At 34.2% G+C, this 16,889-nt stretch overlaps 1 protein-coding gene across 7 annotated transcripts in view; it reads right to left on the reverse strand.

Annotated features, from left to right (window-relative positions):
• Positions 1 to 1,964: 1,964 nt before the first annotated feature.
• Positions 1,965 to 16,889, reverse strand: part of USP25 (ubiquitin specific peptidase 25) — a 162,357-nt gene continuing 147,432 nt past the window's right edge. For 6 of the 7 annotated variants that reach the window (XM_055279312.2, XM_055279310.2, XM_055279311.2 and 3 more), the window contains 4 exons: positions 13,396 to 13,475; positions 8,996 to 9,119; positions 3,948 to 4,143; positions 1,965 to 3,633 (listed from right to left, as the gene is read on the reverse strand). In XM_055279312.2, the coding sequence (XP_055135287.1) occupies positions 3,461 to 3,633; positions 3,948 to 4,143; positions 8,996 to 9,119; positions 13,396 to 13,475 (573 nt within the window). In that variant the 3' untranslated portion in view covers positions 1,965 to 3,460. Of the gene's footprint in view, positions 3,634 to 3,947; positions 4,144 to 8,995; positions 9,120 to 13,395; positions 13,476 to 15,444; positions 15,581 to 16,889 lie in introns of those variants that run through there. The other variant, XM_063640661.1, reaches the window with a different exon arrangement.

The following is a 16,889-nucleotide window of genomic DNA, read 5'->3' on the forward strand; positions in this document are numbered from 1 at the left end:
CTGCCCAAAGCAATTTACAGATTCAGTGCTATCCCATTAAACTACCATTAACATTATTCACAGAATTAGAAAAAACTTTAAAAATTCATATGGAACCAAACCAAACCAAACAAAACAAAAAACCAAACCTGAGTAGACAAGGCAATCCTAAGCAAAATGAACAAAGCTGGAGGCATCACACTACCCAACTTCAAACTACAGTACAAGGCAACAGTAACCAAAACAGCATGGTGCTGTTACAAGAACAGACAGATAGAGACCAACAGAACAGAATAGAGAACTCAGAAATAAGACCACACACCTAACTATAGCCATCTGATCTTCTACAAACCTGACAAAAACAAATAATGGGAAAAACATTCCTTATTCAATAAATGGTGCTAGGAGAACTGACTAGCCATACGCAGAAAATTGAAACTGGACACCTTCCTTACACCATATACAAAAATCAACTCAAGATGGATTAAAGACTTAAATGTAAAACTCAAAACTATAAAAACGCTAGAAGAAAACCTAGGCAATACCATTCAGGAAATAGGAATGGGCAAAGATTGCATGATGAAGATGTCAAAAGCAATTGCAACAAAAGCAAAAACTGACACACAGGATCTGATTAAACTAAAGAACTTCTGCATGGCAAAACAAACTATCAACAGAGTAAAAAGACAACCTACAGAATGGGAGACAATTTTTACAATCTGTGCATATGACAAAGGTCTCATATCTAGCATCTATAAGGAACTTATGATACTGACAAGAAAAAAGAAAACCTATTAAAAAGTGGGCAAAGGACATAACAGACACTTCTCAAAAGAAGACATACATGAGGCCAACAAGTATATGAAAAAAAGCTCAATATCACTGATCATTAGAGAAATGCAAATCAAAACCACAATGAGATACCACCTCACACCAGTCAGAATGGCTATTATTAAAAGTCATAAAAACAACAGATGGTAGCAAGGTTATGGAGAAAAAGGAACACTTTTACACTGTTGGCGGAAGTGTAAATTAGTTCAACCACTGTGAAAGACTGTGATGGTTCCTCAAAGACCTAAAGAGAGAAGTACCATTGAGCCAGCAAACCCATAACTGGATATATGCTCAAAGGAATGTAAATTGTTCTCTATAAAAACATGCCCGTGTATGTTCACTGCAGCACTATTCACAATAGCAAAGGCATGGAATCTAACCTAAATGCCCGTCAGTGATAGACTGGATAAAGAAAACGTACATATATGCCATGGAATACTATGCAGTCATAAAAAGGAATGAGATCATGTCCTTTGCAGGGACACAGATGAAGCTGGAGGCCATTATCCTGAGCAAACTAACATAGGAACAGAAAACCAACTACTGCATGTTCTCGTAAGTGGGAGCTAAATGATAAGAACATATTGGACTCAGTGGTGGAAGGAACAACACACACTGGTGTCTGGCTGGGAGGAGGAAGAGGATCAGTTAGAAAAGCTAGTGGATGCTGGGGTTAATACCTGGGTGATGGGATGATCTGTGCAGCAAACCACCATGACACACATGTACCTCTGTAAGAAACCTGCATGTCCTGCACATGGACCCCTGAACTTAAAAGTTGGAAATTAAAAAAAAAAAAAAAAAGAAATTTCAATGATGTAAACCTTACAATTAGATTAAAAACCAATATTAAAATAAGTTGTTTCTGTAGGTCGTGAAAAAGGTCACTTTTTTAAATAAGTTATTTCAAATTCATTACTAGGAATAAATAATCTGGTTTTTAAGTATATAGTAAATACAATTATAATACTTACCTTCAGCACAAGAGTGACATGATTCTCTGGATGTGCCTTTGAAGAAGTAATTTCCATATAGTGTTTGAGCACTTTGTGTCTCAGCAGTCAATTATACACAAACACAAACAACTTTACCACTGTGGTAGAATGTTGTAAAATATTAAGGATACTTTACAAAAGCTGTGATGACACATATGAAGTTTCTAAACTTTTAACAGGACTGAAAAACCAGTGCAGAAATCTGCTCAGTAGACAACTTAAAAACTAAACCCAAACATATTTTGATAGATACAATATGCAAAATCTAACTTTACGACAGGAATAGTACTAATTCATTGTCATTAACACCTTACTAGTACATTGATACCTTTACAAACAGCATCATATAATAGCATAGTATTTCATCTTACTCCTCCATCCAGGATCTTTTGTGAGAGGCACTTATAAAGAACACTAGTTTTGGCGACGCTGTATCAAACATACACATAGTATAATGGTCTATTTTACTATGCTCACAAAACATCATTTATAAAGAAATTTTTATGAATTCAAAAATAGGTTGTTAGTAACACGATTACCTTTAAAGTACGGATTTTGATTTTCATTCACAATATTAATTCATTAATCTTAAACAGTAGTTTCATCTACAAAATGTTCTACAGCTTTTTCCTTTTTGAAAAGGAATAAAGGCAGTTAAGATACTCAAAACTTCTAGTTAAACAACATCAATTTTTGTTTCACAGTATTAGTAGAGAACATTTTCAATTAAAGTGATACACAATTTACAAAAATAGAATGATTTATATATTGCAAAACATTGCCCTCCATTATGAAGTATATATACATGTGTGTACGTGTATATATGTGTATATATAAATATTTCTTTTAAGTTTTACAATAGCCCTTATTCAAGTACTTTGGGATTCTCTTGAAATAATCACCTTGCTATATATTTTAAATACATTTAAAAAGTAATAAAAGCTTCAGTGTAGTTTGACTTAAAAAAAATCAACCATTTACTTGAGTAAAAACCTGACTGAATTCAAAACAGGTTCAGGTACCATACTAAGTTCAAGAACTTTGTTAAAAATATAGATAAATTTAAGTGTCAAAGAGTTAAACATTTTCCAATTTGCTAGCATTAGAGCAGAATTAAAAGACTGTATTAATCTATTAACTATCCAATCTTAATCCCCAGACAAAATTCATTTATATATTATTACTAATACACTAATATACAATATACCTGCTTACAAACACATAGGTAGCCATAAATAAAACTTTATTCTTTATTTCATTTACAAGCTACCAAATATTACGTATCGTACACAGTGCTGAACACTTAAATGGCTGTAGTCATGGAAGGATCCAGACTGAATGGAAAGCTGTTGAGAAAGAACAGATAAAAGCAAAGTAATACTGTAACAGGAAGGTGGCAAAAGCATAGTTTTGCCATAATAAAACCAATTAGATTTGTGATTATATATCAGTTCCGGTTAAAACAACGTCTGAGCGCCATGCGATTCTCAGCTTTATTGTCTGCAGTCTGACTAAAGTCTGTGTATTTTGTCTTTTGCAGTTATTAAAATAAAGTTAAAAACTATAGCAGCAACAAGCAAACCCTGTGACAGGAAGGCAAGGGTTAAGAACTAAAAAGAGTTTATACAGTGCGTTCAGGGAAAGTGTGCAGTTTATCTTCCATCAGCAGGAGTTCGACTGAGGGACAACATGATTCGGGCAAATCGCTCACAGAGTTCATGCGTGGAATATGAAGGTAACTTCGGTGGCTCATGGAAACTTTTAATCTCCATAGAACAATCAAGCAGTTTTGGCAAAAAATCTGTCAGCTTTTCTTGGAGGTGTGCTGCAAATACAAACAATTAAATCTAACTAAAGATAGAAATTATCACACGATCACTGTCAACATGATTTACTAATATTAACTTGCTGTAATAGGTAAGATAATTGCCATTTTGGGGAGACAAAAACATAAATGGCAACTGCAATGCACACAGTTTAGCTCATCAATATGGAAAAAGAGTAACAATCTGAATGTGAAAATATTAAATATAATACTTATTATATTTAATATAAAAAATTGCAAGAATAAATAACATCTAATTCTAACTGCATTTAATCCAGACATCTCAGGTGCCTACTACCATTGTTTAAACTTACGTTCCATTTCTTGACCAAGGTAGGAACACCATCGATTTCTCATATCTTCTACAGCTAGTATATCCTTCTCTTCCATTTCATCCACCAGTAATAATGGCAAAAATGGGACAATAAACTCATTCATGATAATCAGACCATTGTTTACTTCTCGATCCTCTCCAGATTCAAAGAGTTCTGCAGCTTGCTCATTTAATTTCTTAATGCAATGCAGAAAAAAAAAAGAATAGGTTTTTGTTTCCTTTTTAAATTAAGTATCTGTAAGTATTAATAAGGAAGACAACATACATATGTTCACAAACAGTATTAGAACAAACGGTATTTACAGAAAACAATCTCAACCCATCCAGAACTGAAAATCTCTCTTTACAAAAAGCTATGCATATGGCAACAACAGAAACAAAAGCAACAGCAGTGGAGAAAACATTATTGTGTTTTTCAGTCATATTTGGCTTATCTCGATCATCAACACAGGGGCCATTTTTTCTTCTTTAGAGATTAACTTCCCCCAATTATAAAATTGTATAAGCACTCAAAATAGTTTTAAAAATAAATAAATTCAGAATCCATATTAATTTTTGAAAAACTCATCTCCATAAGTGGAAACTGAATATATACTATTGTATTCCTTGATACAGAAATATAAAGGTAATCAATTCACTTATCCCTTCAAAAACTTCCTACAGAGTCAACACCATGTGTCAGAAATTTTTGCAGACGCAGGGGCACTCAAGTGATTAATACAGAAAACTCTCATGGAGCTTACAATCTGGTACGAGGATTGGCAAACTTTTTCTGTGAAGGGCCAGACAAGGACTATTTTAGGCTTTGAAGGCCATAAAGTTTCTGTTGCAACTATTCAACTCTGCCATTGTAATACAAAGACAATAATACACAATATATAAATGAATGTGCATGGCTATGTTTCAATAAAACTTATCTATAAAAACAAGTGGTAGGTGGAGCACAAGCCATAGTGTGCTGATCACTGATCTAGTAGAACAGAGAAATCCATGTAATAAGAAACATAAGAGATAAATATAGGTATAAGACCTGTGATATTTAAGGGTTCTTATTTAAAATCTTATGTTTACAGCATGATAAACATGACTTTTAAGCTGAATTTCAAATAAAAAAGTTATATATTTAGATCTACACCATATAATTCTTATGCAATTTATTTTGATTTTGGAAAGAAGGTTGTGCTATAAGTCCAACTTGGCCATGAATCAGTTACCCAATTGATACGGTTAGGCTTTGTGTCTCCACCCAAATCTTATCTTGAATTGTAATCCCCAGGTGTTGAGGAAGAGACCTGGTGGGAGGTGATCAGATCACAGGGGCAGTTTCCCCAGTGCTGTTCTTGTGACGGGGAGTGAGTCTCATGAGTTCTGATGGTTTCATAAGCATTTGGCATTTCCCCTGCTTGCACTTCTCTCTCCTGCCACCATGTGATGAAGGTCCTTGCTTCCCCTTCACCTTCCGCCATCATTTTAAGTTTCCTGAGGCCTCCCCAACCATGTGGAACTGTGAGTCAGTTAAACCTCTTTCCTTTATAAATTATCCAGTCTTGTGTAGTATCTTTATAGCAGTGTGAGAACGGACTAATACACCAATCGTGAAGAAAGTCATTGGTAGCTTGAAAAAACTACTTTAAAGTTCATATGGAACCAAAAATGAGTCCGCATCGCCAAGTCAATCCTAAGCCAAAAGAACAACGCTGGAGGCATCCTGCTACCTGACTTCAAACTATACTACAAGGCTACAGTAACCAAAACAGCATGGTACTGGTACCAAAACAGAGATATAGATCAATGGAACAGAACAGAGCCCTCAGAAATAATGCCGCAAATCTACAACCACCTGATTTTTGACAAACCTGACAAAAACAAGCAATGGGGAAAAGATTCCCTATTTAATAAATGGTGCTGGGAAAACTGGCTAGCCATATGTACAAAGCTGAAACTGGATCCCTTCCTTACACCTTATGCAAAAATTAATTCAAGATGGATTAAAGACTTACATGTTAGACCTAAAACCATAAAAACCCCAGCAGAAAACCTAGGCAATACCATTCAGGACATAGGCATGGGCAAGGACTTCATGTCTAAAACACCAAAAGCAATGGCAACAAAAGCCAAAATTGACAAATGAGATCTAATTAAACTAAAGAGCTTCTGCACAGCAAAAGAAACTATCATCAGAGTGAACAGGCAACCTACAGAATGGGAGAAAATTTTCGCAACCTACTCATCTGACAAAGGGCTAATATCCAGAATCTACAATGAACTCAAACAAATTTACAAGAAAAAAACAAACAACCCCATCAAAAAGTGGGTGAAGGATATGAACAGACACTTCTCAAAAGAAGACATTTATGCAGCCAAAAAACACATGAAAAAATGCTCATCATCACTGGCTATCACAGAAATGCAAATCAAAACCACAATGAGGTATCATCTCACACTGGTTAGAATGGCGATCATTAAAAAGTCAGGAATCAACAGGTGCTGGAGAGGATGTGGAGAAACAGGAACACTTTTACACTGTTGGTGGGACTGTAAACTAGTTCAACCATTGTGGAAGACAGTGTGGCAATTCCTCAGGGATCTAGAACTAGAAATACCATTTGACCCAGCCATCCCATTACTGGGTATATACCCAAAGGATTATAAATCATGCTGCTATAAAGACACATGCACACGTATGTTTATTGCAGCACTATTCACAATAGCAAAGACTTGGAACTAACCCAAATGTCCAACAACGATAGACTGGATTAAGAAAATGTGGCACATATACACCATGGAATACTATGCAGCCATAAAAAAGGATGAGTTCATGTCCTTTGTAGAGACATGGATGAAACTGGAAACCATCATTCTCAGCAAACTATCCCAAGGAAAAAAAACCAAACACCACATGTTCTCACTCATAGGTGGGAATTGAACAATGAGAACACATGGACACAGGAAGGGGATCATCACACTCCGGGGACTGTTGCGGGTTGGGGGGAGGGGGGAGGGATAGCATTAGGAGATCTACCTAATGCTAAATGACGAGTTAATGGGTGCAGCACACCAACATGGCACATGTATACATATGTAACAAACCTGCACATTGTGCACATGTACCCTAAAACTTAAAAGTATAATAACAATAAAATTAAAAAAAAAATACACCAATCGTGAAGAGATTAGCTAAATCTGTTAGCTTCACTTTCTTTACGTTAATAATAGGGTATTATTATCTTCCAACCATAGGGGTTAAGAGAATAAAATGAGATAAATATTCAAGTATTTACTACAATTTTTGGAAGTATGCATTAAATGAGAAATAAAATTTAATGACAAGTTTAATGTTAAGTTTACTGAATCAAAGAATGTCCTGGAAATCTCTTAAATATAACATGTTCAAAGCCAACCTTGTTCCTCCTATTAGACTCCCTAATATTAAACGAAAAACTAGTAAGTTTGGCAGCTTTGACTCTTCCATTTCCTTCTTCCCACTCACCCAACAGCTATGACATGCCCTGATTTCATTTCCTTCACCATCATACCTACTTTACTACATGAGTTGAGGCCCTCACTCTCCATCCCTTGACTTTCCCCTCTAAGGTTCTTGACTTCAATCTACTTCTTTCCTGTTCATCCTCTAGTATGCTATTATTATTACCAGAATTATTTTCTGAAAACAAACCTCATCATGCCAAACCTAATCAAACTTACACTGGTGCAAACTCATTTGAATGTCATAAAAGTTTCTTCATCATCTGACATTGACAAGTATTGTCAGCTTCATCACTTCCACCTTACCCCACTTCCTCAGAACCTGGATAGCCACAATGAATTTATCTTGATTTTCTGTTGTGTACTGGAATATTCTCCCTTCTCTATCATGAATAAAACTCCTATTTATCCATCAAGATCCAGATGAGGTTTACCTTATCTCTTAAGGTTCTTCCCAAATATTTCAGGCATATCATTGTGCATATTTCTCATAATGGCACTTATTCCAGAACAAACAATTATTTCTGTATGTCTCCTACCAGACTGAGTTTTCTGAGGACAGGAGGTACATCTTACTCATGTTTGTATCCCTCAGAACCTGACACTTTGTAAATAAACAATGTGAAAAAACCTGAAAGGAACACTAAAGTAATCTTGATGAGGTTTCATTTCAATTCCTATATAAAACAAATAACCAAATGTGGCTGGGTTACTACAAAAAAAGATGAGAAACATTATACCATTTTTTGAATGTTTCAGAGGAACCATCAGGTTTTGGTTGTATTTATGTTTAAAATCAGCTATACTATTATTGTACCTGAAAATTCAATTTTTTTAAGTTAAACAAATTACTCTAATACATTCTATGCATACTCTTGTTTTTTTTTTGGTTTTTTTGAGACGGAGTCTTGCGCTGTCACCAGTTCGCCAGGATGGAGTGCAGTGGCGCGATCTTGGCTCAATGCAACCTCCACTTCCCAGGTTCAAGCGATTCCCCTGCCTCAGCCTCCTGAGTAGTTGAGACTACAGGCACACACCACCACGTCCAGCTAATTTTTGTGTTTGTGTATTTTAGTCGAGATGGGGTTTCACCACGTTGGCCAGGATGGTCTCGATCTCCTGACTTTGTGATCCACCAGCCTCAGCCTCCCAAAGTGCTAGGATTACAGGCATGAGCTGCTGCACCAGCCTGCATATTCTTATAGACTTACATAAAACATTTTTTAAGGCTTATCTATGCATCCCTTCCTCTCCCACCAAAAAAAGGAGTGGTAGTGTGATGATGAAATCTAAATATAGACATGTAAACAAACTGATGCTATTTTAAGAACATGTCTCATTTATCACCTATATACTTGGGATTCATAAAGAGAACAGAATAAAGTACTGAGTGTACTTTGCCATCTGAAGGGACTGGAACCAGTTTATAGACATCATCATGTTCTTATCCCATCAGAGTTTATGGAGTCAATCACTTAAGTCTGGAAAACTTGCCCAACGTCAGACAAAATGATAATATCATACTATATGCATTCAACTTACTAGTAAACATTCTCTCCTATAATGTGATATCAATTCTTCATCATGTCCTCTGTATAAGCCTTTAGACAAGAGTTCTTTGTTATTCTGATAAGCACAGATGAGGAACAGCAAGGAATCTATATAACTTGAAAATTAAAAAGAAACATATAACATTAGTATTTCACCTTTGTAGAAACAAAGTCAGCTATAATTCTAAAACATTTTAAGTATATGCTTAAGTTTTGATAATCTACATTATAATAAAAAATATCATCTGACGCAGTGTATGCTTAAGAGCGCCTTTTTAGCAACGGCAACATCTGAAACCCAGAGATACTTATCTTAAAAGTAAAAAAATAGGAGCTAAAAATTAAGAAAAAATCTGGGAAAAGAGGCAATAACTGATAAAGTCAGATAGTTCTGTCTTCCTTGGTATTTATTTTCCTGATGTTTTCCATTTGAACTCAAAACTGACGCTAATGTGAAAGCCAACAATCTACTTGTTTAACGCCATGTCACATTTGTATGAAGTAAATGATCACAAACTTCATTTGGTTTGTTCAACGACAACTTAGACAGGTTCTTTTCTATGTGCAGACAGTTTTAGTTACTGAGAAAAATGTAAAAAAAAAATAGAAATACGAATATCTAAAGGAAATAGAGGAAGTGGACAATGAAAGATTTCTTCTAAATCTGGGAAACCTAGTGGAATAAAGCAAAAACAAAAAGCCTCCAAACATAAAAAAGCTGATAGAGGCCGGGCGCAGCGGCTCACACCTGTCATTCCAGCACTTTGGGAGGCCGAGGCAGGCGGATCACCTGACGTAGGGAGTTCGAGACCAGCCTGACCAACATGCAGAAACCCCACCTCTACTAAAAATATAAAATTAGCCGGGCATGGTGACGCACGCCTGTAGTCCCAGCTACTCGGGAGGCTAAGGCAGGAGAATCCCAGAAGGTGGAGGTTGAGGTGAGCTGAGATAACGCCACTGCACTCCAGCCTGGGCAACAAGAGCAAAACTCTGTCTCAAAAAAAAAAAAAAAAGTGATAGAATTAGGCATATGTGTTATATTAATATAAGTCTAGATAGTATGAAATTCAAATTAGGTTTTAAAAAGGGAAGAAAAGGGGCCAGGCACAGTGGCTCATGCCTGTAATCCCAATACTTTGGGAGGTGGTGGTGAGAGGATCAGTTGAGGCCAGGAGTTCAAGACCTGCCTGGCCAACATAGTGAGACCCCCATCTCTACAAAAACATAAAAAAAAAAAAAATTAGCTGGGCATCGTGGTACATGCCTGTAGTACCAGCTACGCAGGGGGCTGAGGAGGAAGGACTTCTTGAGCTGAGAAGGTAAGAGGTTGTAGTGAGCCATGATCATACCACTGCATTCCAGCCTGGGCAACAGAGCAAGACCCCAACTCAAAAATACAAAACAAAACAAAAATGGAAGAAAAAAATATTTAATAAAGAATTACTTTTACCTCCAAACTATCCTTGTAACATGTCAAAAGAAAAACTATATCTAGCCAAGTATTTGTATAACTGAAATAAAAAATACTATTTTAAAATATTTCCTTTGTGTCAGTTTTTCAATAATTAACATATTTTTTCACAGATTAATATGGAAAAATATAATAGTTTAAAAAATGAAATATTATAAAGAAACACAATTTTAAACTCTAGACTCTCCTGCCAATAATTACTGTTTATTACTTAATTCATGTACTTAGATACAAAATAAATCCATTCCACATCCCAAATGTTAAATGTAAAATTATTTAAAAATTAATGTATACATTCATGGCAAATCAAATTACACACCTGAAGGTGTCGTGATAAATAAGTCTATTTTAAACATTTTTTGAAAATGGCTTTCTAGGAATTTGTTTTTGAGATTAAATATAACATTTTATTTTGAAATGTTATTAGGTTAATAAACATATTCTCAGCTAAAGATTTATGAAAAATGAAGGAAGTGATAATATTAAAAGTTGTTTTACAACATTAAGTTGTAGTAGTTCGTTAATTAATAAGTAACTAGCACATCTATCTTTTCCTTTATAGCTACTGAGTTTTTTGTTAAGAAGATCTCTTCTGAATGACACTGACATCTGGCTTTCTAGACCTGAGTCACCTCTTTGAGAATTGCTCTGAAACCATGCCCTTGTTCCAATTCTCTACTGAGGTTCGCAAAATGTTCCATATATGATCAAACTTTAAAGTGCTTACGAATGTATATTCAAATAAACTTAGAATAAGATTTAGCAGTCCAATTACCATATTCTTATCTAAGATAAAATAAGATCATGTAGCCTGGTACACTCTATAAAATTATGGTTCTTGCAACCATGATTTCACTTCACTGTTCTCAGGATTCACAAGGGTCCATCGGTAAGTATTTCACTCAAGGCTTTAAATGTTTACATTTTCATTAAAAACAATTTTGACAGAACCTTTTGGCAATATTTTACAAACAGCTAGCTAGCTACAATAACTGCTGTATTTAAAGATTTAAAGTAAAAAAAAACAAACCAACAAAAAAAAACCAGTATTTCTTTCTTTCTTTTTTTTTTTTTTTTTTTTGAGACAGTGTCTCCCTCTGTCGCCCAGGCTGGAGTGCAGTGGCGTGATCTTGGCTCACTGCAACCTCCACCTCCCGGGTTCAAGTGATTCTCCTGCCTCAGCCTCCTGAGTAGCTGGGATCACAGTCGCACACACACCAATATTTCTTTAAAAGATATTCCATAAGTAGTATCTGTCACCATTATTGATTTTCTAATTAATCCTTCTAATTTGATAAGTATTTACTATACTAGAATATTAACTTTCTGAATAAGTATGTATTTGAAAACTGACAAGCAAATTATAATATTTAAACATATTTCCAAGTTATATCTCAAATTCCTTTAATGTATGTTAACTGGGAACAACTAATACAGAAGCTATCCAGATAGGTACAAAGTGACAGTTTCATCATTTTAATTCTTATTGCGATAAAAGAATAGATTTTGTACTTATATGATTTCATTAAATTATACAAGAATACGAGGTCTCTATTTTAATTTTTCTTTTCCTAGTTAGCTGTGTGACCTTGACAAAGTTACCACATCTCTGTGAAGTCTGATTTCTTTATCTGTAACACTGAAATGCTTTTTTATATCTCACTCTATTGAATTATACAATCATATTATTTTTCTCAAATCAGCACAAATACAAATTCTAATAGTACATTTGAATATTCCTATTAAAGAAATAAAATCTTGATTGACATTACTCATAAATTGGAGGTATCGATCAAAGTAAGTTTTCTACATCAATGACTAAAGTGAAATTATCTTATAAATAGCACAATGACTAGGACTTTAAATAATTTGTACTTAAGTACTTAAGATAAATTGTCAAGTAAAACATTAATTTTTCCTTTTGCGTGATAACTTTAAAAATTTTGATAACTATTAATATAAAAATGAAAGTGCTGTCCTCTAGAATAGTACTGTCCAATAGAAATTTCTGTGATTATGGAAATGTTCTGTGCTGGCTAAAAATAGAGGCCACTAACCACATGAGGCTACTGAACTACTGAAATGTGGCTGGTGTAACCAACGGACTGAAGTTTGGTTTTAAAAGTTTTAGTTATTTAAGTTGTCAGGTGGCCACTATGTTGGACAGTATAGCTCCAGAATTAAACACTGATCTTCGCTTCTTGTTTTGAAAAAGAAGCATCATTACCTAAGTGGGAGCTTCTTACATTTCATAAAACAAAAAAGAATGGAAAAATTCAGTATCCCTTTTACTTGGCTGCAATATACACTGCATTGAAAATAAAGCATTTTCTCAAAAAACAATCACTAGTCAAGTTAATGTTAAACAACACGCATTAAGAAATATGTGGAGAAATATATGCCAACTAGTGAATCTAAAATGTAAGTAAAGCAAACTGTATCCTTTCTTAATAACAATTAAAATAATAGTATAATTAAATAAGCAGATATTCCTTTAAGACTATCTTTAATTTAAATAAAAATTAATCCAAAATTTGTTTAAAGTCACAGTACTCAAACATTTTCTACAGCTACATATTTTACAGAACCTGAAAGTTCACAAAGACAGACTGCAAACACTATCTCTGACTTGATATCAAGATCAGACTCAGCTTCAAGGGTAGTGTTTGAGAGCTGATAAACGCAGACACTAATGCCAACCTTACAGAGTTTTAAATGGAAAATATATTTTATGTGTGGTATATAGGAAGTCTCTATATCAACTTTGCAATTTTTCTGTAAACTTAAAACTGATCTAAAATAAAACATTTATTAAAAATATAGAGTGTGAACAAAATCTTTTCCATGGATGAGGTCACACCTGAATAGAATTAAGTGCAAAAATTATGCTCTTTTCATATTTGTCCACTTTGCCTTACCTTTCTCTTTGAAAATTTTCTAGCCCAATTATGAGATACATAGTTGTTTCCCTGAATTTCCTATAATCCTGATGCCACTCCTGTAGGTGAAAAAAACATTAAAAATGTTCAGAGTAAGATTTTAAAAGTACTATGAAACTGTACAAAAAGTAGTGAACTGTTTTGCTACTATTTGAATTAATAGAAATAAAGAGTTCAAAATGAAGATACATCAGAACTAAAGACTTTACTTTCTGGCACACAAGACTATTTATTAATATAACATTAAATCTAAAAATTATTAGGCATGGATATGAAATTAAACAATAAAGATTTTACTAGCAGATAACAGAAATATAAAGGCATGATAATCAGGTCATCTCAAAAATTCATCAGTGTAAAATTATATTATTGAACTACTATTATATCTACATCAACTGATGGAAGAAAATGAAATTATGCTGAGTATAAATCAAAGCTTGGACACTTGATACATAATTTTAAGAAACTAAAAAAAAGTTAGATTTATTTAACCTTTTAACTTCGCAAATGTGTGGTAAATTTGACTTTAAGTGTGTAAGCGAATACTTTATTTACATGAGATATGGTAAAAGAATAGCTGCAGTTCACATTTCAATGCCCCTCCCCACTCCCAAAACAACTATAGGGCATGTAATAGGACTAAATAATTCCAAGGTGATACCAAAGTCAAGATTTTCTTAGCTTACTTTATAATAATTGACTCAAGAAGAATAACTGAAATTCAATGTAGGATGAATTGGAAAAAGAATACTGATAACAAAAGTGTTAAGGCTTTTATATAAACATTATAAACAAAAATAAGAAATATAGTCAAGTTATTAGCCAACGATATTCTCCTTGAATATATAAACTTTTTTTTTTTTTTTGGAGACAGGGTGTCACTCAGTTGCCCAGTCTGCAGAGCAGTGGCACGATCACAGCTAACTGCAGACTTGACCTTCTGGGCTCCAGCAATCCTCCTACCTCTGTCTCCCAAGTAGCCTGAATTACGGGTGCACGCTCCCAGTTCCAGTTCAGTTAATTATTTAATCTGTTTTGTATAGACAGGGTCTTGCTGTGTTGGCCAGGCTGGTCTCAAATTCCTGGCCTCAAACAACTCCCTGTGCCTTGATTTCCAAAAGTACTGGGATTATAAGCATGAGCCACCACATCCAGTCTAATTTTAATTTTCAAGACATAATTTTCATGCTACTAGTAGATCTTAATAACAAAAAAGGTAAAACTTGTCCTGCAAGTATGAAGTTAGCTTTTCTGGGGAAGGTATTCAAACTGTCATTCCTTGTTGTCATTAGAATTGCCTTAGAAGTTGTGAGCAGGCAAACTTTTTCTGTAAAAGGCCAGATAATGTTTTAGACTTTGCAAGCCTCATCTTCTTCAGTTATTCAACTCTGTAACTGCAGTGTGAAAGTATCCACAGACAATATGTATACAAATGGCCATGTTCCCATAAAAGTTTATTTACAAAAACAGGTGGTAAGCTGGTCTGCAGGCTATGGTTTACTGAACCCTGAACTTAGAGCAAGACAAAGATATGAGGAATATGCAGAATCTAAAATCAAGTCATTTAAATACTTGTATGATTTAATGGCCCTGCAGTTAGAATATGAGAGGATTTATGAATAAAAATATAATGAGTCCAATCCGTTGAAGCAAACTGAAGGAAGCATTGCAGAATCAAGTCACAATTAAAAATCAAGTCCCATGAACACGAATCTTGGGGACAAGGGAAGAGCTCTCAATCAAGCTGAAGGGCACAGATTTGGAGTCATTATTAGCTAAAAGATGACTTGACTTGCTACTCAGGGTCAACAGAAAACAAATTTTGAATTTCTCTGGCTCTAGATTACATATCCTGGTCAAAAATATCTGGTCAGTGAGTACCCTTATGGATAAATGAATGTCTTTGGGCTTCTACAACTATGTTGACTTCTAAACAGCTTTACATAGGAGTCTTTCACAATTGAAATGAACTTTTGCATATGGAATAAAGAAGAAATCAAATTTTATTTATTTCCCAGAACCATTTATTAGAAAGTCTTTCTACTGTTCACTAACTTGCTTGTCAAAGATGGGAGGTGGACTGGGATCTCTGCATTTCCGTAACATTTTTCAGTTGGCTTATCAAGCTCCATAACATCTTGCTGGAATTTTCATATGGCCTGCACTGAATTTATAAAGTATTTGGGGAAAAGCGATATCTATATATTAATAATATCAAGTTTTCCAAATACCATATGTATGCCCATTTATTTAGGTCTTTGTTAATGTCTCCCAATAAGTTTTATAATTTTCCCCACCGAAGTCACACACACCTTTTGTTAAATTTATTTCCATATACTCCATAGTTTCAGATACTATCATAAATGGTCTCGCTTTTATACTTTATTTTTTTTTTACTGGCAAAAGGGAATAAAATTGATATTTGACACAAGTTTGCACGCTGCAAAGCTGTCTTACTAGTTCTAATAAATCAGTTGTAGATTTTATTTGAATTTCAAGGTAAAAAAAAAAACTACAAATAATGATGTCTTTGTTTCTTCTTTTCCAATATTTTACTTTTTGCTTATTTTCATTGCCTTGTTTTTGACAACAAAAATTTTAAGCTTTCAATGCTCACAATTCTATATATTTGCTGCAGTTTTATTATTTCTTATTTTTGTTTTTAGAGACACTCTTTAGTGAATTAAGGTAGTTACCTTATATGCCAAACTAGCTAAGGTTTTCATCAATAATGAGTGTTTTCTTTCTCTTTCCTCTTCCCTGTTTGTGTAGTGAATTACACTAATTGTTTAGGGAATCTAAAGTACCATAATTAAGTTTGTAAATGGAACTAAATATTAAGCAAAGGCACCCAAGAAAACAAACTTAAAGTTTACTAGACTTATAAATTAAAAAGACAATACGTAAAATTAAATTTAAAAACGTGAATACTAGGTGTATGAATTCATCAATTAAAATAAAGAATATTTTAAAGCCAAAGTTGACAAAAAGAAGTTTGTGCACAAAAAAATCCCACAAGCACATGTACAAGTACCTATGTAAGTGCTCTCTCACACACAACACAGTCTCACAATGACAAATATATATCGCATATAGGGACTAAAATGAATCTCTAACTTCCCCAAAATACATCTGATGAATCAAAGTGAAGGAAAAAATATAGCCCACAGAGTACAGCTGCACAGTGTAGTGTAACAGTTAAGAATGTAGATTCTATTAGCCAAGCTGTAAACTTGTGGCTGTGAAAACTAAGGTTTACTTCACTGCTCTATGCCTTATTTTCTCGTGTGTGTCAAATGGGAATAAGAACACTACCTATCTCACAGTGTTACTGTCTGAATTAAATCAGTTAATATATGTAAAGGGCTTAGACAAATGCCTGGCATACAGTAGGGTCTTGACAAATATTACTTGTTGATATTATGTAACAGCAATTTCTAAGTTGATTTCAAAATTAACAATGTATGTTACTT

Source organism: Symphalangus syndactylus, chromosome 5, assembly GCF_028878055.3.
Source record: "Symphalangus syndactylus isolate Jambi chromosome 5, NHGRI_mSymSyn1-v2.1_pri, whole genome shotgun sequence".
Lineage (NCBI taxonomy): Eukaryota > Metazoa > Chordata > Mammalia > Primates > Hylobatidae > Symphalangus > Symphalangus syndactylus.